Source organism: Chiroxiphia lanceolata, chromosome Z (genome assembly GCF_009829145.1).
Source record: "Chiroxiphia lanceolata isolate bChiLan1 chromosome Z, bChiLan1.pri, whole genome shotgun sequence".
Taxonomy (NCBI): Eukaryota; Metazoa; Chordata; class Aves; order Passeriformes; family Pipridae; genus Chiroxiphia; species Chiroxiphia lanceolata.
In genome coordinates this window covers 31,812,834-31,837,335 of record NC_045671.1, presented here as the reverse complement: position 1 = coordinate 31,837,335, position 24,502 = coordinate 31,812,834, and the positions used below count along the sequence as shown (strand labels likewise).

Here is a 24,502-nt window from a genome sequence, read left to right as displayed (position 1 = left end):
TTTAGCCTGTAAAAGAGAAGGCTCAGGAAGATATCACCAACCTGTGTAAAAACCTGCAAAGCAAAGAAGATGGAGCCACACTATTCTCTGTGGTGCCTACTGACAGGACAAGAGGTAATGTGCACAAACTCAAACACACGAAATTCCATTTTAATATAGGAAAAAATGCCTTTACTTTGAGGGTGACTGAACACTCAGGAACAGGTTGTTAAAAGAGACACCACCATTGCAGATATTCAAATGCAATATCTGAATGATGTTCAGCAACTTGTGGTAGCTGACTGTGCTCTGAGCAGGGGTGCTGGACTACTTGATCTCCAGAGGTGCCCACCCAACCTCATCTGCCTTGGATTAACTTGGTAAAGGTATTCAAGACCTTTTCCAGTAATGGTGGACACTACCATAATTGTCTATCAAACTTGACAGGCAGTAAAGCTTCTGCTGAATTTGCAAATAGGTATGGGAGATAAGATAGGGGGAGTCAAAAAGCCCCTCAGTACTACTGGTTTTGCTTACAGTATGTGGAGCCATAATGCAGTCAGCCCAATAACCAAAATCTTTGCTGAGAAATATGCATACATGTGGCACACAGGCACACACATAGTTTGCACTATCTGCTAGAAAACCTACTGCACAGAAGAAATAATACATTTCAGTCTCTTTTCAGAGATGAGTTGCTTCATGGGTAAATAAATTAATATGAATTTTGAGATTGACCAGAAGGCAGATCTGTTGTTGTACCACATTTAAAAAAACACAGACAGTATTCTAGACCCACCAAACATGGGCTTTTTTCTAAGGAAACACATTGTTCTCATGGAGTAGTGGAAGCAGTCCTCTTGAAATTCCCAGTCTGAACAATGAAAAGCTTTGAAAGTAAGGATCAAAGTCTTAAGCTCTGCAATTTTCAAAGCAAGGCAGAGAGAGTAGATGATATAAAACAGTCAGGATGCTCTTTAAAACAGTCAGGATGCTCTTTTGACAGCTACTGTTACTGAACTGTGTTGCCACATTCTACACAATTTTTATTGTGTGCCCAAAAGATAGGGAAAGCTATGCTTTGGTAAACAACCAACAGGGGATCCTCTATTCATTTGGAATTTATTCATTTCAACTTATTAGATGCTTGCAAAAGCAATTCAGGAGTATTGTACTAACAATAATCCAGTTTACTAATCTACAACTTCTTCACAACATAAGAAATGAGGAGCTTTTCTTTACAAATGGGACATCTGATAGACAAGTCCCTTCAAAGTGGATAGCTTTAAGAAAAACAGTGAATGAGGTAACTGCTCTTTCAGTGAAAACTTAGAAGCCAGTTCTTGCGAGAAATGACAGCTCACTAGACTGTTCCTATTAACTACAGTCAGTTTGCCATTGCTATGGTACTGTGAAATCACACAAACACATGCTTGGAGCTGTAACTGGAGTAAATGGACAAGATAGTCCTATTCTCAGTAAGACAGTGATTTCAGAAAGAAAAACAGATTTCAGAAAGAAATCCTTTTTCTGTCTCTACATGCACACTGCCAGATACACTTGCAGTGACGGGTAAGGGACAAATACGCTGCAAATCTTGCGTAGTTTGAGGTTGCTTAGCAAAAAGTAGGTACTTTCTTTCTCAAACTATAGATTAACTTTAGAATATCCGTTAAAAATTAAGTGCTACTACTTCTATACGTAGTGGACAGTAAAATGTCAAGTAAAATATATTCTTTCATTCTTTGTACAAGTATAGCAGATCTTTGACACTATATTTGGAAGAGCACAATACAGTACTTGTGGTGCCTTTAAGAACAGCCACTGTCAGAAAGAGTGGAGCCCAGACACTTGGAGGGAAACAAAAACTTTCTTCATTATTCAAGATTAAATATACTACCATAAAGAAAAGGAATGTTATGCCTCTATTAGCCAACTCTCACACTTAAGAGTTCTACAGGATTTATTATCTGGTATTGCATGGCTCTGTATTAATATACATATATACAGGCACATCATGGCTGTGAGCAACGGATTTGCACAGTAAGAGAATACCTGAAAACTCTTTGAATAAAGTTCTTCTGTTGTAAATTTGAAGCCATATTAGGAGCAGCTTGGTTTGTTCAGCCTGGAGAAGAGGAAACTGAGGAGCCCTCATTGCAGTCACAACTTCCTTCTGAGGGGAAGAGGAGGGGCAGGCACTGATCTCTTTTCTGTGGTGACCAGTGATAGGACCTCAGGGAATGGCCTGAAATTGTGTCAGGGGAGGTTTAGGTTGGATATTAGGAAAAGAGAGTGGTTGGGTGCTGGAACAGGCTCCCCAGGGAAGTGGTCACAGCACCAAGCCTGACAGAGTTCAAGCATTTGGACAATACTCTCAGGCACATGGTGTGACTCCTGGGGATGGTCCCGTGCAGGGCTAGGAGTTGGACTTGATGATCCTTGTTCATCCCTTCCAACTCAGGATATTCTATGATTCTAGGGTACTTGAAAACAAGGGTAGTTGGAAGATTTGTTCATTTTAAGTGGCATATCATTTATGCAAATATTGTTTTCCATCCAAAATGGAATTTCAGTAGTAGTCCTGAGGCTTTAAAAATCAAATTGTACATTTGACATATTAGAAGAAATTATAGGTTCCATAATGCATAATATTATTTTTCTAATGTATCACTGGCCCATAATGAGAAACAATCTATTACATAGATTTTGCATTCAATCTTTTTGTCAAAAACTACATAGCACATCAAAAGTTAATAGCATCAGGGAGTTCTGTGATTAATACGAAAACAAATGGTATATTTCAAAATTTCTTTTGTTCTTCATTCACAATGATGAAACTGCTAGGATTTAACCTTTAAGGGTTAAAGAGTTTAATCAATGTCAATGTCTGATCTTCTGAAGGCGATAAAGAACAGTCTGTCTAGTGATACTCAACAGAACATCACTTTGTCAAGCCACAAAGCACCCAAAAGCTTGTCAAGTAAGTTACCAGAAACCTCTTTGTGGTTAGAACTCAGCTCCTTCCTGCTTGACCTATTATTTGATATTTGACCACTTGGTTGCAAGACACTTGCTCTTTCCAGCTGAAATGTCACTGGGGCATCTTGTCAGCTCCCCGACATCTCGGCCTGACATACAATTTTACTTTTGTGTGCTACAAGGCAGAAAATGCAGGGCAATGGCCTTGTTTTAAATTCTGTCAGCATCAAAGATGGGCGTCACTCTTGGGTCCTACCAACAACAACAAAAAAGGAGTCTATTTGAAGGTCAAAACAGCCATTACTTTAAAGTCTTTCAGTTTAAACTAAATATATTAACTGCAACACTGGTTTGGGAACTGTCCTTATAAAGTATATAAACATATCATCAGAAATCCTCCCTCCACAATTGTTCTTCTTTCTTATGAAATGCACACTTGATGAAAGGGTGAGTTTTCAGTGCCTGCAGGGACCAGATTCAGTGGTTAACTTAACTTGTTCAAATAGGCAAGTGGTATCATGTAGCTTTACAAGGAGCAACCTGACCTTCTCACATTGACCAGCAGTGACATTATTGTGCAGGAAGAGAAGCAGTCACATCATTTCTGTTTTGCACAACCTGCTTAAAGTTTGCAACTAAATGCTTGTCTTCAGTTGAGCTGACAAGAGAAAAGAGGGGGCTCAGTGAACCATGGCAGGGCTGCCATGAAATGACAGGAATCATTGGCATACATTTCAAATAGCTCTCTCAATCCTATTAAAGTATTGCAGTCCTGCTTTAAAATAGACAAGTATGAAACAACTTTGATAGATAGAGACTAAAATGGCTTATTGATTTATTTTTTTTTTTTAAGTCTGAGGAAAATTACCCAAAATGTGTCATTCTTCAACATTTAAAAATATACTACATAAAAAATGAACAACCGCAATATATAAAAGTTTAAACAATAACTGCTCCAGTATGCAAAGAATGAAAAGCACAGAAATGTGAACAAGTGCACATTTTCATAGAAATGTAAAATTTATATTAAAAAATACATACAGTTAATTAGAATTCAAAGGTAACAACAAAATTACACTTTAATGGCATGATTTTACATTAATACAATTTTTCCCTTCTAAAAGACTATTGATACTAAGAATCTGAAAATCCATTTTCCATTGTTCTTCTGGGATTGGATGATTCCAGGCTTAAGAAACAGATTTAAGACAGAGAACTGTCTCTGTTCTGCGTAACACTGTAGGTTATGTCAGGTTCAGCTTGCAATGCCAAAAAATCTGGGACAGAACTCTGATCAAATTGAATTTCTCGCTTGGACCCATATTGAGGTCTGAACTCCCTCTTGTTTCCTGGAATAAAAAATGAAGAATAAAAAACAACAACAACAAAAAAGGAGAATATACATTTACTGTTAAATACCTTTCAGAAAGGTATGTATATGAAGTATCTCCAAGTGTTTGCTTCTTGTTTTAAACACTTATTTAAAATACATGGTACCTGACTACCTACAGTTATCTTTAATAAAAAGAAACAAAGGACATTATCTCAAGTATTCTGCACTAGTGTTAGAAGACAATAGCCTTCTTTATTTGAAGTGCTACAAATACTTACAGAGAACTTTTATACCCCTCCATTATAATTTCCAGGTGTTTTTTTTTTATCAAATAAACAAACTTATTCTACAGTCTCCCTGTCACTGTTATTAGAAACACACCATGCTAACCATGGAAGGTATTAAGTTACTTTTAAATATACTTTACCCATCGATTGAAATCAAACACTTAATACTCCTCAAATGTTAGCCTGTTAGATGATGGCCAGAGAATATTCAGTGACTGTAAGTTGATGGGAACATGATTCGTATTTCAACGAGTCTCAACATTCAGTCAAACAGATATAAAGGTTAGACTAGTTAAAATTCAACACTGAAGAGCTTCCAGCACCAAAATATTAGGCATCCTACTTTGAAAGATTAAAGATTATGGATAATATCAGTATATCAGCATTAATAATTAAGAAAAAAAATTCTAAAAGAAGGCATTCTATATTCCCTTAACCAAACTTAAGAAAACATGATGCCATGTTGCTCTTCTGCCCTTCACCAATGCACTGTATAGTTGTGAAAATAACAATCATTTCATCAGGTCATAAAACGTGAAAACATTGCAAAGTGTAATGATGGCGAAAAAAGTTAACATACTGAATGACAGTTATATTTGAGGTTTAAAACAGTCTCTCTTCAGCATTTAAGGAAGAGTATACATGCATATATAAACACAGATGCACATACACAGAGGCAGAAACACACAATACAGACACACAGATTCCAATACACAAAGATATCCAGAGAGAGGCTGAAGGGTGTGTATATATTCATATTTCACCAAATCCAGTCTCAGTCATACATTTAAAGACACATTCATGAAAGATTCCTCTTTCCTCTGTTACTGGAGAAAAATCAATTGTTGCCTCTAACACCTACTTCAACAGTTCTCTTTGATATGGACTCTTTTGATTTCCTGATTCACCACAAGCTATATTGCAGCTACTGTAAACAAATAGTTATGTTAGACCTTCATTAAGAACCCATACAGTAGAAAACGTAGATGATTGTTTCGAGTAGATAGTTAAAATGAGGTAGTGCCTTGGGTTTTTCTAAATGATAGAGGTGATGAGGATGAGATAACCAGCAGGATGAGCAACTAAGATCTGTAAAACTCTTTTCAGTCCTTCTGGGCTTGACTCTGCAGCGTGAGAACCAAAGCACAAATGAGATTTACTGCATTTGTACCAGTAGACGGGAAATGAGATCTCAGTGAAGGCTATCACACCAATTAACAGTTTGTTATTTGTACACTTTAATCAGCTGGTCACATGGACAAAATCCTCTCTAAAATAAGAATAATTAATTTTAAAAATTATTACAATATTGAAATATGCAAGTAACTTGTGATGTTCTAAAAACATTTCTGCATGTAAAAAAAATGAAATTAAAAAGATATAAGCTGCAAACAGGTCTCACTCTGGATAACAAATATTGAAGACAAATTTAAACGTATTGGTTTGTATTGCTTTCAACACCTCAATTAAACAGCATGCCACAAAGAGTAAAAAAATCACATGTTTTGATTACATTCTCATATTACTCTTTTTCAAGCTGTAGTGAGGGGATTTTTTAAGAATATGGTATCAAAATCCCAATACGGAGATAAGAAATCAGATTTCCTTTGAGAGTTGCAAAAAAACCCTATGAAACTTACTGATTGGCAGCAAGTCAATAGAGTATGTTATAGTGAAAGCTTCACTGTTAGGGAAAAAAAAAGCTCTGGTTTAGTTATCCAGATCCTCTGCTGTACTTCTTACAAAGAGCAGAATGCTAGTCATCGAGTAGAAACAAAATCAGATCTAATAGCAACGTGATTGACGTAAAAAAAAAATCTTCGCTGCTTCTCATAAGAACTATTTTGATCCAATCTCATTATATGCCCTCATGATGAATAAGAAAATACGATTTTATAGGTTAGAAGAAAAAATACTCAGAACTGTTATAACACTCATTGTTTGAACACATACCTTCACACAGGAATTTTAAAGGCAGTTATAGTCTCCCCATTAGACCTCTTTCAACATTATTGTACTTAGATATCTTTGTAAAACATGTATTAAATTGACAAACTCAAATGACTATGCCACAGCTCTGATATTAATCCATCATATAACTGTGGATTTACGTAATTTTTGAAAGAGGAAGTATGTATCTTAAATAAAGTGTCTGTTCAGGCAAATCTTTAGCACAGCACTTTTATTTACCAGATAAGGTGTACATGATTCAATCTGAACTGTAACACTTCACTAGGTAAACAGATATTTAGGACATATATGTCTAGCAAAAATAAGCTTTCAAAATATTTATGTTTTGAAAGTAATTGGTCATGTCCTATGTGCATTTTTCAAAAGTCTGACTTTATAAAACACATTTTCCCAAAGACCAAAATATGAAAAGTTAGTCTATATTATGGAATAATTATTTTCTAAACCACAGTTTATTTTGATGTTTTTTAAATATATTGGCCAAAGTCCATACACAGCCTATATAGTAAGTCTGTGTACCAGGTATTTCATTGGAATATACAAAGAAGTCCCCCATTTTCAGGTCAAATTCTCTGCACTGCACTAATAATAGCAAACTATTAGACAAACAATGTAGTGCTCTTTTTTACATGGTAAAATGATCAGTCTGTTTTGATTTCAATAAGAATTTCCAAATCTTTTGTACTTTTTGCCCATGCCACCTACCACTGTCTTTCCACTTGTCTAAGAATGGAAACAAACTTTTATTTATTTATTTTGAACCTGAGTAGATAACCCAAATGATTATTGCTTTATTTTGTGCTGCATGCTACAAACAACATGGAAAGGTACACTGTACACTTACTATTGTGACAGCACTCCATGTTTTGCAGCAGTGTGTAAGATTATTGCTATCTTTAACTGATGCTTGTCTTGCTTCCAAGAAAGGCTTTCCTATTATGTGAGTTCTCCCACAGCTTTTCATTGCCTCAGATGAGCCTCTCTCTCTCTCATGTTCCCTTTCAGCTCTTAGCTTCTTTCTAGCAAGAAGGGGAGAGGAGGAGTACAACCAGAGACTAAAAAACTCACGACACGATACTAAGGCACCAGCTCATGAAGCAGTCCCCCCCATTGCCGTTTATTCTGCCAGTGCTGGTGGGAAAATAGTCCCTATCCAACCAGTTAATGTGTCAAACTTCATATTCTCTTGAGAAATGTATTCAGCCATCAGCCAAATTCCTGAACAGTGTGACTATCTGATGTAAGCCTTCAAAGTTTCATCTGAGTTGCAAGTATACTGCTGCTCTAGCAGAAAAAGGAAAAAAGTATATTTACATTCATTTTGCCAAACATTAGCATCTTCTGTCCAATCATTTGAATGCAGAAGTGTTAGGAGAAAACAGCTTAGAGAACAAGGGTTGACACATACACTGTGAAATCTTAAGGTGCTTGAATGCAATGAGGGAGAAAGTGAGACAGAACCACATTTCATCTCCCCAGCTGTGCTACAGTCCACATGAACTTTGTGACAGGTCTCTGTCTCTCAGCCACACTTCACTAGCTTCTGCTGCCATTCAGCTGTCAGACAGCAACCCTTTACCATGCCCCTAACATGCTCTACAGCTTCACCCAATTAACTCGCTTTCGCTTGACATTGCAGCAAAAAGCTTCATAATAGGTGGTCAAGGTGCACGGTGTCTGCTTTGCCCTCTAACGGCTCACGCACAGCAAAATGCTAAGCTACCTTGCTTTGTGTCTGTTTGCAATGAACTGCCGCACTACAATTTAGGCATTTTGCTGCTAAGTGGGACAAGGACATCAGACCTTTGCCAGTGGCACATTTACATATCTTTTACCAAGACTACTTTTAATGCCGAATCCTAGTACTAATAATTGTAAACATTTTGGCAAGAAATGAAATTACACTGATTCAGTAAAATACTTCAATCACTTTACAATTAACAAAAATATACTGTATCAGCAATTTGATTCAGGGGGAATGAGGGGAAAAAGTAATTATTTCCAATAATTTAACAACATAAAGGAGGGAAGTCTAGAAACAACACAAGTGTCTTTATGATTCAGCTTTCTTGTATTAAAAAATTTTTACACATTCAGAAGATGAATTTTTGCCATGCATTTCTGCCAAATATGGAATTTTTGAGGAATAATATTCAGAAATATGAATCCATGTAGCTAAAAAAACAAATGAACTATTAAAAAATGGAAATCAACATTTTAAGATTCTCCTGATAGCTTATATAGAAACAAGAACATGAAACTCTCTGTTACTTTGCAGACAGGTGCCTTGAGAATACTCCAATTTGCTCACTACTTCTCTCAAGTATATTTGTATTAAATCCATAGAGTTAATCAGAAAAGATCCTTAAAAATTCAGTATGTAGGTAGAAAGTACTGATGAAGCGCAAACAATCTGTGCTAAAGAGAGTAGAACAGCCTGAATTGAACACTGGTTTCTGGACACTGAAATTAGGAGAGCCACTACAGCAAATGCCTTCTGGTGGCCTTATGGGTTTCAACTACACAATTCCAACAAGGCAGGACACAAAAGACTATCCACAAAGCTCTTTCAGATTCTGTTTTGCTGCTCAGATAGGTTACGTAATCTATTTGCTTTCGCAACATATTTATCTATGGGGACAAGTCCCCTTGCAGTTCTCTTCAAAAATCTTTCAAAGGGCATTTTTTTCCACAGAAGAAATCTGATTTTCACAAAGAGAAGCAGACATTCAGGCTGTAAAAAGTGGAAGCTCAAGAGAAGCCCAAAGCATGACGAAAGGAAAACAAAAAGGAAATACACTGACTGCAATGTAAAGCAGACACCTCTCTTGCCAGGAATTTATGGAAGGACATAGAACCAACTTATCTTTATGAAAGGTGGTGAAAAGCAGCAAGCCATAAGGAATTGGAGCTTGTACACCTCTGGAAGAGGCTGCTGATTCAAAAATGGTAGTTTTGCAGCAATGAAAAAAACATGTAGTGAACATGTCACTCAGATTCCACACAGAAAAATGGTATTTCTCAGAATTAAAATGAAGTGAACATTATTGCAGATCTCCCCAAAAACTTGCAGGTGAACAAAAAGTTATTTTGGTTCACTGGGTTGAGAGAATATAATCTAGTGCTGTCCATAATCAGGAAGTGACAAGGGAAATGCTGATTTCAAGAACTGACAACTTTTCCCAGCCCCTAACAAGCCCTAACAGAGCAGATTAATGTTAGCTCTTCAGAGACAATGGACTCAGGAGCATAAAATGGATACAGACATAGTTTATGCAACCTATCTGCACCTATTTGAAGAACAGACTGATTAGAATCTGTTATCAAAAATATAAACACTTGCATTTTGAGTAAGAACACCTGCATTTGCATTAGCCTACAGGCTAATCTAAGTCTCAGTTAATCTAAATAACTGTATTAAACCAAGTAGTAGTAGTAGTAGTAGTAGTAGTAGTAGTAGTAGTAGTAGTAGTAGTAGTAGTAGTAGTAGTAGTAGTAGTAGTAGTAAAAAGATCCTCTAATGATAGTACAAGAAATGACTGACCTATTCCACATGTTTAGAAGTGAACTACTACTAATGAAAATTTAATTTTCTCAAAATGAAGTTTTATTATTAAAATCATCAAGGTATTAGAAGAACTAAGGGTTCCACCCTTTCAGCACTGGCCAAGGCATGTACATTTTCTGGATAGCCCAGATTTGTAGATGTGCACACTGTAGATGTGTAGGCTGCTACCTCCCAGCCAAAATCCTGATAAGGGCTCCATCCCACTCCCCTGTAAATTAGATTACGGAAAGATTCAGCAGGAAGAGGTATATCTGGTTCCCTATAATTTAGGATAGTTTTCTAACTTTTCTTTGCTTATCTAAAGCAAGGACTTTAATCCCCAGCAAAACTTAGTTGAAGTAACTTCAGGAGGGAATTACTCCCTCTCCCACAGATTACATGCAACATCTGAAGCAGTTCTGTCTTCAAGAGAGTTCTAAAGGGTAATTTTGTAACAGTAATGGTCAGGGAAAACAGTTGGCTTTCCAGCAGTAGCGCTTATAAGTATAGTTGATATCTGAATAGCCTAGAAAAAATATTTTAGGTTAAATTTCAGTTGATGGTTAACATATAGGTCTTTCATAAATGCAAGATCCAAATTACACTAACTGGGCAAGGAATCAAGCTTATCAGTTATAAACAACTTGAGTGTGGGTGAGCTAGGTTTACTGTCTCTATTGGGTTTGGCTGAATTTATATATACAACTATACTTCAGACTAAAAATAAATTAAAAAATACAATAATTACTTCAACAGAACTTTTTATACTTCCTAGATTCCTGAGCACAGCCTCTAAGAACTGCTGTTAGCTCAGATATAGATCATCACTTTCTGTGAGGTTGAATTTGCAGTTTGAGTGAGTCCACTAGACAAAGGGAACTAATACTTCCTGCATACCAATCATATATTATGTGAATAAACAGTAAAAAAAATCCTAATGAACTTTCATCCTTTCATATATATATATATATATATATATATATATATATATGCCAAATGTGTGTTCTGAAAGCACAGAGTTAAAAAAAACAAAAAACCCCAGCTAAACAAACAAATAAAAAGACACCATTACCACCATATATAAGACTACAAACAAACAAATAAAAAAACAGGCTCAAAATACCGAAACCACCAACACATACAATTCTCCAAACTTTCATCAGGCATGTAAAATTTTTATCAGAAGAGTCATGAAGAACATAGGAGAAGGCTTGGAGATAGATTTTTTTCAGCTTTTTGGTTTGCAAAATAAGAAAGGTGTAACACAACTTTAAAAAATTGAGTTTTCTAAAAAAAAAAGAAAACAGGGATGTTTCAATAATTTGGCATGCCTTGTATATTCTAGAATTATTAATTAAAGTCCTTCACTCAGAGCTCCTGATTAGATTTCATTCTTTTAAAAAATCTCTTATTTAAAGTGTAGTAAACTTCACTAAGTTATTAAATTAAACTAGAAATACCTAAAGCAATAGGATGTTTTGACATACACAAATTAAAATTAAAATGGAGGACTTCAAGTGTCAAGAAGCTTTGCAAAGTCCTGGTTAAGTTACAACACATCCTCAGACTCCCAAAAGAGTACAATATTTAATAGACCATGTGAAAGGAAACTTGATGTCACACAAGTCTTGAAAGTCCCTGACCATAAGCACATAACCACCATACAAGCTGATCCTTCTGTGATGAAAGGAGGCCCTCAGTACTCAACAAAAGCTGAAAAATTAGTGAACTATTTCATTACTGGGGTTCTGGCCTTCAGAGGCTGTATGTGTCAAATCACCTGCAACACCTAGATAGGGCAAAAGGCTTTCAAAGTACTGGTGAACATACAAATTTAAGAGAGGCCAGTCTTGCAATGGTCGCTTTATGGCAACATTTACTGAGTAAACTATGGGTTTATGGGCCAATTTCAATTGAGACTCAGATCCAAAAGTGTGGTGTCTTAGAGCAACATGACTTTAAAAGCTCTATAGCTGCCTCTCTAAAAAGAGGAATTCCTTTAGGAACTGAAGAAGTTAAACCATCTGAAAAGGATGAAATGGAACCATTGCATCATCATAATGTCACTGCTTTCCTAATATCATCACATGTAGCAGAGAAACACTGCTGGTGATTAACCACACTATTCTTGCCCATATTTTCAGTAAATTTTATCACACTGTGCATTTTAAAGGTACCCTTCCTTCCATTACAAATACAAAAACAAGGGTGAATTGACTGGTCATCAAATAAAAGGATCCTTCCTTTCCAAAAGCTGGCATTTCTGAAACGAGTCAACAAAACCTCCAAATTCTTGTAAAAGGAGAAGAAAAATTATAGTTTAAGAAACACATTTCCTTCTAAATCCCTTTCTTTAACTGAACTATTACACAAACTGAAGAAAACAAGTGTTATTTGAATAATCAAGATTATTATCATAATAACATCCTTTAGGCTGACAGTGAAGCTCTTTACCCTACTGAGTATTCATTTCACATTTTTAAAATTTGTTCAATGACTAATTTATTCAACAGGCCAACCTGCTTCACAGAGCCCAGTCGCTGCAGAAAATAGGTCCTTACTAAGATCAGCTACAAAAACTATGCCTTCACTACATAATGTTGGTTTCACAGAATTCCATGAAAAGTTTTTATACATAATTTAGACACAAAACCAAATAAATAAATAAACAAATGCTGGGTAAGTATCAGTCTGTCTTAAATATGTAAAACCCAATAAAAAGACACAGTAAGATGCAACTTGCTGACTGTATGCCCTTAAATCATGTCAACATTACAGGAATAATATTATGAGTTAAGAAATATTATGCTTCATGCACTAACTTTGAATTTCCTGTCTTTTTATCTCCACAAGTCATACTCTCTAGCATATTTAAAAGGTTTGGGTTTTTGTCATATCTCACATTAACTTTCATACTTAAATACAAAATGCAAGAAAATGGAAGCAGGTAGACACGTGTATTTCGACAAAAAACACATTACTGCAAAAATGTTACAGAAACGAACACAAAGATTTTTCACAGTTGAAAAACATGGAAATATGCACAATTATATGAGAAGGCAAGGGAAGAGAGCATGACCAAACCAACAGAAAAACAATCTGATTTCATAAGTTCTAGAAAGGCACAAAATAAAGTAGACTGCTGTGGTCTGCAGTTACCCTTCTTTAACGTTCTCACTACCTCCCTTTGACCTGAGAAGGATCCGCCCTCCTCTGCCTGGACTAGTGAGGTTAGTTCTGAGTAGAGTAGTTCTCAGCAGAGAAGTCTGCTGTGGACCTAGGATGGAGACAACACCCAGCCTTGTGCTGCCATGACCTTACCACAGTCCGTGCCCCAGAAGCAGAGACTAAGAGAAGATGGAGCATCAGAGACAGTTATCTCCTGTGGAGGGAAGTTTGCCAGCTAGCTGGCACCAAATGTTCTCATGCTGGGGCTATGATTGTCTTTCTGCCATCCAGAGGGAAACATTAACTTTTAAACATGAGATTTTGCTTTACAAAATTAAAGCGTGGGTTTGTTGGTTTTTTTAATGGCTGCATGTAACATTATCCATCCTACATTATAAGTGGGGGCATATGCTGCACATAGATGCAGGCTAGGTGAGAAAGAGGCAAGACTCCTGCAACACTGCCCTAGATCAAACTCTTGTCTTTTGTTTTCCTGTGGTCTAGGCTGTGGTATAAAGTAAACAAGAAACAACACAAAAGACAAAAATCTTTCCATCTGTCATCCTGAATCCACAGGTTGCATCTACATATCTTGCACTGTTTATCAAAGTTAATGCCTAAAGATCAGCACTGAATTTTCTCCTTATAAAAAATGCTTTACATACTTAGTTTGAAACAAAACCAAACAGCTGTCAAAACAAGAAAATAATTATTCACAACAGTATACCTTGTAGGATCTAAATTTAAAATGTCAAGAAAATATCAGGAAGATGACAGACTGGATTGCATGGATTCATTCGCCATTTAAGTATCTGAGCTAGACTCATTCAGGCACATGCTTTAATCCCCTCCAAAAATTTCCCAGCATATTCAGAGTCACTGAACAAACAGACGTTCCCTTTATGTTTAACCCACAGTTTAGCAGGGAATAACAGAAGCTTCCCAGCTCTCTTTCTTGAAATAACTTCTTCAAAAGGGAGAAGGAAGCACCTTCTGAACTGAGTAAAAGTCCTTGAGTCTGGAAAGAAGTGAATTTGTCTGCCTTTGTAGAGAATATTCCTTTTCTTTTATAAAGCCAGTAAAATTGTGTCCTTGGCTCTGTTCTTTTGTAAAAACTTTTTCACAGGGTTAAATGTCCTGGTCTATAATACCCAGTTCTCAAAATAACAGCCTGTCTAGCACTCCCAATACTTTTATTTCTACTGCAGCATTAACAATATATGTAATAATATACAAAAGTTTCTTTTAATTTGATGTGCTGGAAATGTCCCTTTGGCAGGTGTGGAAAGAAGGCAAAAGAAACAGGGGTGTGTGGCAAACAAAACAAATGTACGCAGCAGGTGAAAAAACCTCATTGCATATTACCACTGCAAAGGTGTCTTAATAAGGAAAATGGCATCACACGGCTGTCTCCCAACTCACAGTTGCCCTCCACGGCAACTGGGGCCTTTCTGAAACATTCACTTTCAGGAAACCCTACATACCATTTTGAAAAGAAAACAGAAAACTGGCTTGTTCCAGTATTTCTCCTTCAAAAACTGAATAAAATAAAGGGTAGGCATTCACTGCCTTGCTCTCTGCTAATCTGCTGCAGGCAGCAAATGAATGCATGATGATTTGTTACAGGACAAACTTAAACCTATACTTTAGACTTGCCTCCTTATCCAAATCTTTAGTTTCTCTAAATCCATTTCCAATTAGTTTCTCCTGGAGGTATAATTGTTGCACTGGCCTGCATTTAGGATAAGAGGTGAATACAGCTTTAGGTTCCAAATGTCTTGTTTTCAGTCCTGGAAACTGAGGACCCTTGTTTGTGAGCTGGTAGTTCCAGTACCTTACTAGAAATATATTTTTAATGCCATAGAAATGCAAACCATGAAGGGGGAAAAAAAAAGGAAAGGAGATTACCTTCCTGAAAAAATGACCCCTCTTTTTTTGGACTTAGCCAATGACTTGAAAGATTTGTTTTGCGCTTAACATTGGAACAAACCTGCAGTCATTTAGGAACTTCATGGTTTCCATTAAACCACACAGCATGGACGTTTGGAATTTCATGGCAACTGTGAAGTGAGAAAGTGGATCTTGTTTTTCCAAAGTACCGACCTCTGCCGAGAGTTAACACCCACACACATTCACTCATATTCCTTAGCCAATTCATGTCATTAAGGAGACTTGAAGAACAGATCAAACAAAGAAAAAAAAAACAAAACAAAATAAAACAAAATCCAATGAAAAAAACAAACCAACCTCACCTAACCGTCTTTCTTAAGCACTGGAAAGTAAAATAGTACAAGTGGAAATGTAATGTTTAAATGCAGCAAACTCATTGTGTCCATTTACAGTATTTACAGCATTAACCCTGCAATTGAAAAACTGAATTATTGGAAACCACCTAATTACCCAAACATTTACCCCTCTGCAGGTGTAAATACATGGGCCTAATAAGCCTTCCCACTGTGAAAGCAGTTATTTAAATTATATTAAAATATTAAAAACTATTTAATGAGCTTTTTTCCCCCTAAAGTAAATTGACTGTGTGCCTTAACCTGCTTCAGGCAAAGGAAGTTTCAAACATATTGGTTTTGAAACTAGCCATTATTTCCCATGTTGCAAAAATGGCAATTTTATTTCCCAACAGCAAATGAAACTGTCAGGAAAATTTAGATGCAATAAAATTGGGTGGTTAAACCAACATGCTGGATTCGGAATAAAACTGAATTAAAGGAATTAAAATTAAGCATTATGTCAGTCAAACTTTATAAAAACTATTTGAAATGGTGGGGGAGGGATGTTGGGGTGGGGGGTTTTTTGCAAAAGTTAGGTTTTGGACTTGGTGATGTCCACTCATAACAACCAATTTTATGGGCATCAACAGTGTCACATTTGAAATTTGCGCAACGAAAAATATTTTGCATAAAATGTGTTGCTTCTGGCAACATTTCTGCCTAAATAAAAAGTTGTCAGGCAGTGTGTGACTTTAGTGGTACAGAGTTTTAAAATGGTGGCTTCAGTCCAAGGCTAGCTAATAACGGCTGACATGCACTGGAATCTTGAGGCCTAAATCAACATTGTTTTCACAGCTGTAATTAAGCCACCTAATCAGAAGCACATTTTGACGGGACAGTTTCTGGAAGCCATACATTACAATTTCTTATGCCTGGAGCGCAGTGGATCATATGAGAGGTCCTCATTTAATTTCAGGTTAGAAAAAAAAAAGGCTGTAAAATGAAAAGAGTATAAAAAAAAGCAGTGTATGGCTGTTGAAATGAAGCAGGCCTATGTGTTCATGCCTTGACCAACTCTGCATCCCACCCTCCTTCGGCTCTCTGCCGAGTCCCCAGCTCTCAAGTGGCAGCTGCACACAGTGAGATTAAGGGCTTCTGCCAAAGTCAACAGATGAGCTGGTCTGAACTGGCTCTCTGTGTGTTCTGATTGTAAATTGTGCTGGTGATGATTAGAGAACTCTAACACAGGATGTCGAGTCTTAAACTGTCCAGAGAAAATATTTTATTTTTTTTTTTAAGTTCAGGAAATTTTTTTAAACTTCTTTTGTGGCTTGGTACATAGTGTTTTGTCTATAACTTTCAGATGATTCAAACATGAATTCACACAAATCAAGTAACTATATTATTAAAAAAATACACCATTACTTGCTCACAGCAAGATCCCCCATATGAGAATGTTTACTTAGCAGTGCTGCTGCAGAATGCAATTCTCTGACTAGTGCACTCCAGCAGTCTTGTGCTTCTTCCACCTGTCAAGTGGAAGACACCCCTAAAATTCAGACTATCAACTACTTTTGTTGTGTGACTCTCACTTTGGGACATTGTCATACCTCTTACAACAGCTAAACTGTCTTGCTCTTTTTCTGAAGCATAGCTACATTAGTAACTTTAACATAAACTTTCAACCCCAGAGGCCACTGTAAAACTATCAATATGAAGGCACCAGTCACTGGGGTCTGATTACATTTGGTTCTGCACTTTAATTACATGTGGATTCTATTAACTGAACCTTTTGCCTTATAGGCAACATTTCAATCAAATTACTGTAATTTTCAAATATGTTACAACAGTCTGACAAGTTTAAAGTTCACATACCTAGAATATTGAGTATCAAGAAATTTTTGCATAGAGAAGGAAGTATTCTTTACAAAATAGCAAATGTGATGTTGGATTACTGTAACTGGTTTTGAACACCTTGCCTTAAGTTACATAATGTGATTTATAATATCGGTTTCATATTACTATTATTTTAAACTACATGATTTATACTCTTTGGTTACAATTATTACTTGTGTAAGCAACATCACATGACCAGGTAAGCATTTGCGTTGGGGTATCTGCATTCCTTGGCTATGCAGTAAGGCTGGCAAGTAATGCCCAACTGCTTAAAATCAGGTAAGAAATGCAAATATTTCAGTAAAAACATAATTTCTGGGAGATATTACTCCTTAGTGGATTCAATTTTATAGAGACTTCAAGCTTATTAACTCCTATGAATAGTGCTTTCTATTTTTGCCCATCTGATATCTCCACACTTTCATGTCTGTGACCATCTCAATAACTGAGAAATTTTCCTTGCGGACCTGTCAGAATTTTCTTTACTTACTATCACTTTAGGAACATTCACATGTTTCACAGCACTTAAACCACACACTGGCATGTAACAGTACTGAGCAAAAGTTACTATTATTTGAGGTCCATATTTACTGAATTCTGTCCTAGACTATTTCCAGGAAATCACATCAAGAAAGAGGGTAACAATAAAAATAACAAGTCTGATGACTTTTTGCAAGGCAAGTTAAGAATAAGCATCTCCAAATCTTTCACAAAACAAGTTTAACTGTGCATAAGGCTAGCAAGAGGTAGTGAAAAAGCCAAGGAGAGTTTTCATCAAGGACCTATCTGCTTCTTGCAACATCTGGGAAGAATTCTTCCAGCTACAAAAAAGATATGGCTCTGGCCCATGAAAGACACCCTCTGATATTTAACACAACACCAATGGAGTGAGTGCTTTTCTCTTATGCAGAAAGTGAAAAAGCAAATGTTTTCTTTCTCTCCAGTTCCATCCTCATAATTCTAACTTTAGGACAATGTATCCCTGTTAGATGCAGGTCTTAGCCTTAAAACACAGATGAATTGGTGACACAGAAACAAACTGCATGGGGGAAAAACAATGTCACTGCATCCACGCCCTGCAACACTGTGCTTGCAGCAACAAAGCCTTGGACAGCATGGATTCACATGCTTGCCATATGACTAAATATGATGACACATGTTACCCCACAGTACCCCCAAAATAATTGCTTGTGACTGTACTGCTGCACAATAGAGCACTTAAAAGCTCTCAGTTCAAGGTCTACTTATTATTGCACCTCTGAATGAATGTACAAGTATAGTAATAAACTAATGTATATAAAGAAGAATTAAAATGAATAAAAGCAGCAGAATTCAGTACTGGTAAGAATTCAGAACTGTCAAGTGTTCATTTAACAGGGAACCTTGAAGCATAGTCCATTCATAGTGTTCATATTACTGGATGCTGCTGAACAAGAAGTAGGCAGGAAGACCATTACAAAATGTTAATAGTTGTATAACAGGAAAAAAAAGGACATTTTAGAAATGTAAGGAAAATTTCAGAAGAACTTGGTAAAGAAAAAAAAAAACAAACAGAAGTTTAAAAAAAAATGGCAACCAGGAAACTCCCCAACTAACAGAAGAGAGATACAGGAATAGTGAACAATAGAAAAGAAAATAGAGGAGAGGAGAGGTTTGGAGAGGTTCGGAGAGGTTCGGAGAGGAGACTGTCTAATTTTGAAACCAAACACATACTCAAGAAGTCATCATTCCCTTTCATTTAAAGTAAGAAAAAAAATCTGTTCTATTTTAATACAGAAATTTAGTGCAGAACTTCTTCCCCCAAATCAGAACAGAACAGTACCAACTGAAATATTAAAATGTAAGTCACTCCACAAAGCTGTGATAGTTGAAGTTATTAAAAGTGTCATGCTTAATACAACTTTTACAAATATTAGGGAAAAGCTTTACAGAAATCCCAAATATACAAAATATAGCATAATCACTTATATATTTTTTCATAGCAACCTGAGACTCTCATTCTGAGGTTTTTTTGCCTTTATATTAAAATTTTAAAACACTTCCTACTAATACTTATGCTTACATTCAGATTAAATGGCATCTAAAGGAAGAACTATTGTTCTCCCAGAGGGCCAATATATCCCTTCAACACATATAGTATCATCTTTACATGGACACTGCAGGTAGACACAAATTACTTAAAAAGCACTGCCTTGAATCACAAGCTTTGGAGAGCTAGGGAAGGCAAGGTGTTTGTTTTCATTGTAACATAACAAGCAGCTGGATAGTCCTTCATAGACAGGACTAGCAATATCTTTGCTAAAAGCTCTCTCAATCCAAACAAAAGCAAACCTTGCTGCAAGTTCTGCAGACTTCCCAATCGTGGTCGTCTTGATTTAACAACAAAACCAATCATAACAGGCAAAGGAGAAGCCCAAAATTACACTGGCCACAAGCTCAGCAGGACACATATAAACCTAACAGAAAACAACAAAAGAGTCCAAGTTTTCATTCAATAATTATCACCTCAAGATGTTAAAACTGAAATTCAGCACTGATTAATATCGTTTCTATTCATAATTATTTCCCAGCTGTTAGAAGCAGGATAAGAAATTAATATAATTCTGTAGGAGACAACCAAAGCCACAGTCAGAGCCTTTGAATATACATTTTCCAGTGTGTTTATGACATTTGCTTTAGTGACAGCTCTCTTCCTACAGATCTTCTGTTTCAAAAACAAAGACAATCCTCATTTTCTTTATGGTCCTTTGCTACACAAGACTAAAAGAAGAAAAAAGAAGAGAAGGACAACAACAGCAACCAAAAAAACTCCAAAGCTTTCTCCTTTGTCCTCTGTGAAAAAGTAAGAAAAAAATGGAGGACAAATACATCAAGCGTATGCCAGTTGCACATCCTACACAGTCTCATTCTAGAGATACTTGGCTAAATGTTTATAACAGTTTATGTGTCTGGCCTCCTGCCTCTGTGAGACAAATAAATCTGCATTCAATAATTCCCCTAGAGAGAGAACTCAGATCTGAAGAATCACCTTATTAGCCTTAAACAAATCCAAGTACCTTTGTGAGCAACAATATTTTTAGACCAGAAATTATTTCTGAAATTGGATTTTAACCTTTGTAACTTTTGTGAGAAGCATTAAAATCCAAATCCCCTAATAAACATTTTGTTTATGTGAACAGCTAATAACATTCTGTTTTAACATGCTACATCCCTAAATGGTTAAATTCTTCAGATCCAAAGTTCAACTATTTACTGTACTGCCAAAACTAAAGAAATCACAATGTATACTTTTCCAGCAACAGCAGCAATGAACAGGTCCTTGTAGAAGATACAGTAGTAAAATTAATCCCTCTGTTAACTAGTATCATCCCTTTCTCTTCTGAAAAAAAATTCAGTTGACACTAATTTTATTGTTCTAATATGTTTATAGATAAATACTATTGTATTTCCCTACAGAAACTATACAGCATGAAGAGAAATGCTGGCTAAGAAACCACATCCAAATGACAAAATTTACTTGAAAAGCAGACTTACCATTTGTAAGGTCACTTTCATGAAGACATGCTGTTTGGAGCCTGGACTTTAGAGCTGCAATGTGAAGCTGTAGAGATTCTGTTTCTCTCACTAATGTTTCAACTCTGGAAACTGCAAGTTGGTAGAGTTCCATGAAACTTTGAATCATGGCCTTTAGAAAGGAAAATAAATCATCAGTGCCAGGCAAGCTATACTTAAATGCCAAAAGCATACATCCAAATTCATTAGAGAAGACCTAATTTTTTTTAATTGGAGAAATCAAACAAAAGTTCTGAGCCAGGCAAAACTTCAGTCTCAGGAATTAAACAAAGGTCTAACATGGTATTCCTTCTAAAATCTGAAATATTATAGCATTGAGGAAAAGCAAATGACTGTGCATCCCAATTAGAAGGTGTTTTGATAAACTGTTTTCAGTCATGCAGTCCTGCACTGAAGAGTTGATACTATTTTCCATTTCATTTAACTACAAGACTCAGTGCATGTTCGATTTGTTTACAAAAAATCACTATACAATTTCAGGTAAATTTTCATGCTTTCAGAATGAGTACTTCCACTTCATGTTAAGAAAATTAATTTGGCAGAAACAAAAGAAACATGGTAAACCTACAGACCTCTGAAGGTAAATAATCTCATTACAGTACAGCTGGGAAAATATATGATTTTCATGCATATAGTGGAAAAATGTCTCGATCCTGTAATATTGATCAGAATGATAACACAGTTAGCAGCACAAGAGAGTACAAATGATTTGACACTACTGGTACCTTTATATCTACCCTAAATAGTCTAACACTGTTCAGATTATTGGTCTTCTTTACAACTGGTTAATCACATTTCATAAGCTCAGTTTTCCCCTTTGAAACGACCTGTAGTGAGTTCTACTGTAAGAACATATTGCAGATAATATGAAATAGACTTTTTGAATATAAGACTGTGGTACAGACAAAAATAAACTTAGTACCACAAACAGGTACTCACAAAGATCTTTACTGTTTTCCTTTCTTTATTCTCAAACACAATACTGCTTTTCAGAATAAAAGTTAACATAGCTGAAATCAATAAAGATATTTTATTGTGAAATGTAGAAAACAGCAGTGGCAAATTAACAACATCATCATTTTTCTCATCAGAAATAATATCCAAAATGTTTTAAATACTATGGTGCTAGTCCTAAAAGTGTACTCACATAGCTCTGTAAGTCTGCCACTGTCAGCTCTGATCCTGCTTTTAATATTTTTCATTCCACATTCAACATGACTAAAATGCTGCAGCTCTTCAAAAACAATACCAAGGAAGAATGTGGATATATCTCACACTCCATATAAAAATGCTTGAGAGTCTTCATATGGCAACTGCCCACATGTTAAAAATTAAACGCATGTTGTAATAGGTCTACGGACTGGGCCTGTAACTCATAAACAAGGTTTATACCATTGCATCATAACAAACTGTGTCTCAAATCTCACAGAAAAAAAATCTTATGTGTTCCTTTGATTACTTCACACATGATACTTAAAGGTGTCACTGAACTGGAATGTATAGAGATGTTTCCTCACCTTCTTCCTTTTCCCAAAGCTAGTGAAGCCACTAACCTATACAGTGTCATCCTACAGCTCCAGAGCCACTCTGAGTCCGTGCAGATATTTGAAATAGTGTTTTTCTAATTCCTTGCTGATCTACTCTGCTGTTTAATTTGTTTTCTTGTTAAATAAGTTTGAAAATTTTCAGTCTAGGAAAAATGTATTCCTGAGCTTTTATTTTCAGACACAGCAATTCTATTTTTTAAGAGTTCTAGATTTCTTTTTAGTCCAGAAAGAAGCAACTTAGCAGCAGCTAATGATTCGTTACCAATGTGGAAGGTAGTATTCATACACCCACAGGTACACACTTGTTCCAGTATATCCCAACTCCCCACCAAAGAGCCAGGGTCAGTTTAGATTTCTCTTGCTCAGGACCAGGTTAGAGCAAACAACATTTTTGGGTCTTCCAGTGGGTGGCGTGGAATCCATGATAATAAGTGTGCAGAATATTTATTCTAAATGACATGGAGAAAGGTAAATACATTGGGTTTTCAGATGTGCCATTGGAAGGCATGAATGATTTTACATAACTCATGTTGGTCACAAACTGAGTGACCTATCTGCTTTATGTCATACAAAAGTTCCACTTATTAGAAAGCTTGATACACGGATAATGGGCACAGAATCTGGCCACTTGCAAATTACAAGATGTAATGACTAAATGCATCTCTAAAGGAGTTCAGAACTTTAATTTAGATCCCTATTTGAATATTACAGACACAAATATATCTGCACCTCTAAAAACTGTTCCATGATCAAGCAAATCAGTTGACAGAATCTCCTGAATGCAAACCTAGTTCTGTAGAAGTTTTTTCCTTTCCTGCTATGGAATGTTTTCTTTTGGTTTTAAGTATACGTAGAAATAAGATGTATGTATAGCTTCTAAGTATACACAACAATAAGATGCTTCAGCAGCCCTCCTGATTAATTTTTATAACATAAAATTTGACATTCATACACATCTGCAAGATCTGCATTTTAGCAAGCACTTCTGCTTTTGAATGTGTTCGCAATACTATGACATGCAAACAGGGAACAGAACATAAAGCAATAAAAAATAATCTTCAGTTACAAATGAAAATATTTCAAAAATAGACACCAGAAAATTAATTCTGTTCAGAAAGGCCAGCGGTAGTGATCCCCACACATTATAGGAACCAGTATTATTGCAACTCAGACTACTTCAAAAGTTAAATATTTTCAGACAGACAAGTATTATAGGAAAGTTAGTGGGGAGAAGACTTAACCAAGGAGGCCACAAAACCAGTGGAGTTGAAGAATACTAATTTTGAAAATTACTGGCTTTAAGTGCCCCTGCTTGTGCAAGGGGCTGGGACCAGATGACCTCCAGAGGTTCCTTTCAATTTCAACATAATTCAGTGATTAAAAGTCATCCTAAGGATGGAACATGATGCAAGTTAATAGCTGAAATTTACATAGGACTGTCAACTTTGAGACCACAAATTGTAAGCAATTACTCCACATTAATCAAAGACAAAAAGAGGAAAACAATCAGATGCTAAGTGATTTTTTCCTGTAACCTCTTTCCTTTCCTTTTACTCCACACAATGTTTTATTTTATAGAGAATATCACTAGTATTTAACGTTCTACATCATGTGCTACTGATATAGTAGAAGCAAATGGTAGGAGTGTCTTCAATGCCAAAAGTGTTTTTAATGCTCCAACACTAAGACAAGGCACAGGCAACTTCATGAAAACAGATGTGTGACTTTACACATAACTGGTTGCAACTCACAGGCTAAAAATATATTCATAACATTGGCATGGAAAAAGGATGCTTTTATGATGAAGATGCTGGACTAGACACAGAATTTGCAAGAATGCCCAAGTTCCATTTTCAAATCTAACTGTTAATAGACAAATTATTTTAAGCCTAAGTACTTCTAAGGATCATCTTTCTTTACAGCTATTTAAACATTGAAAACAGTATCTTCATCTAGAAAATCCCTAACAGCACTCTAACCATCTTTAGAGCACA

General features: G+C 36.0%; 1 protein-coding gene across 6 annotated transcripts in view; it reads right to left on the bottom strand.

Moving 5' to 3' along the window:
* Positions 1 to 3,715: 3,715 nt before the first annotated feature.
* The window catches only part of CCDC171 (coiled-coil domain containing 171), a 150,957-nt gene continuing 130,170 nt past the window's right edge, over positions 3,716 to 24,502 (bottom strand). For 3 of the 6 annotated variants that reach the window (XM_032676968.1, XM_032676967.1, XM_032676969.1), the window contains 2 exons: positions 20,923 to 21,073; positions 3,727 to 4,310 (listed from right to left, as the gene is read on the bottom strand). In XM_032676968.1, the coding sequence (XP_032532859.1) occupies positions 4,165 to 4,310; positions 20,923 to 21,073 (297 nt within the window). In that variant the 3' untranslated portion in view covers positions 3,727 to 4,164. Of the gene's footprint in view, positions 4,311 to 20,922; positions 21,074 to 24,502 lie in introns of all 6 variants that reach the window. The other 3 variants (XM_032676970.1, XM_032676971.1, XM_032676972.1) reach the window with 2 other exon arrangements.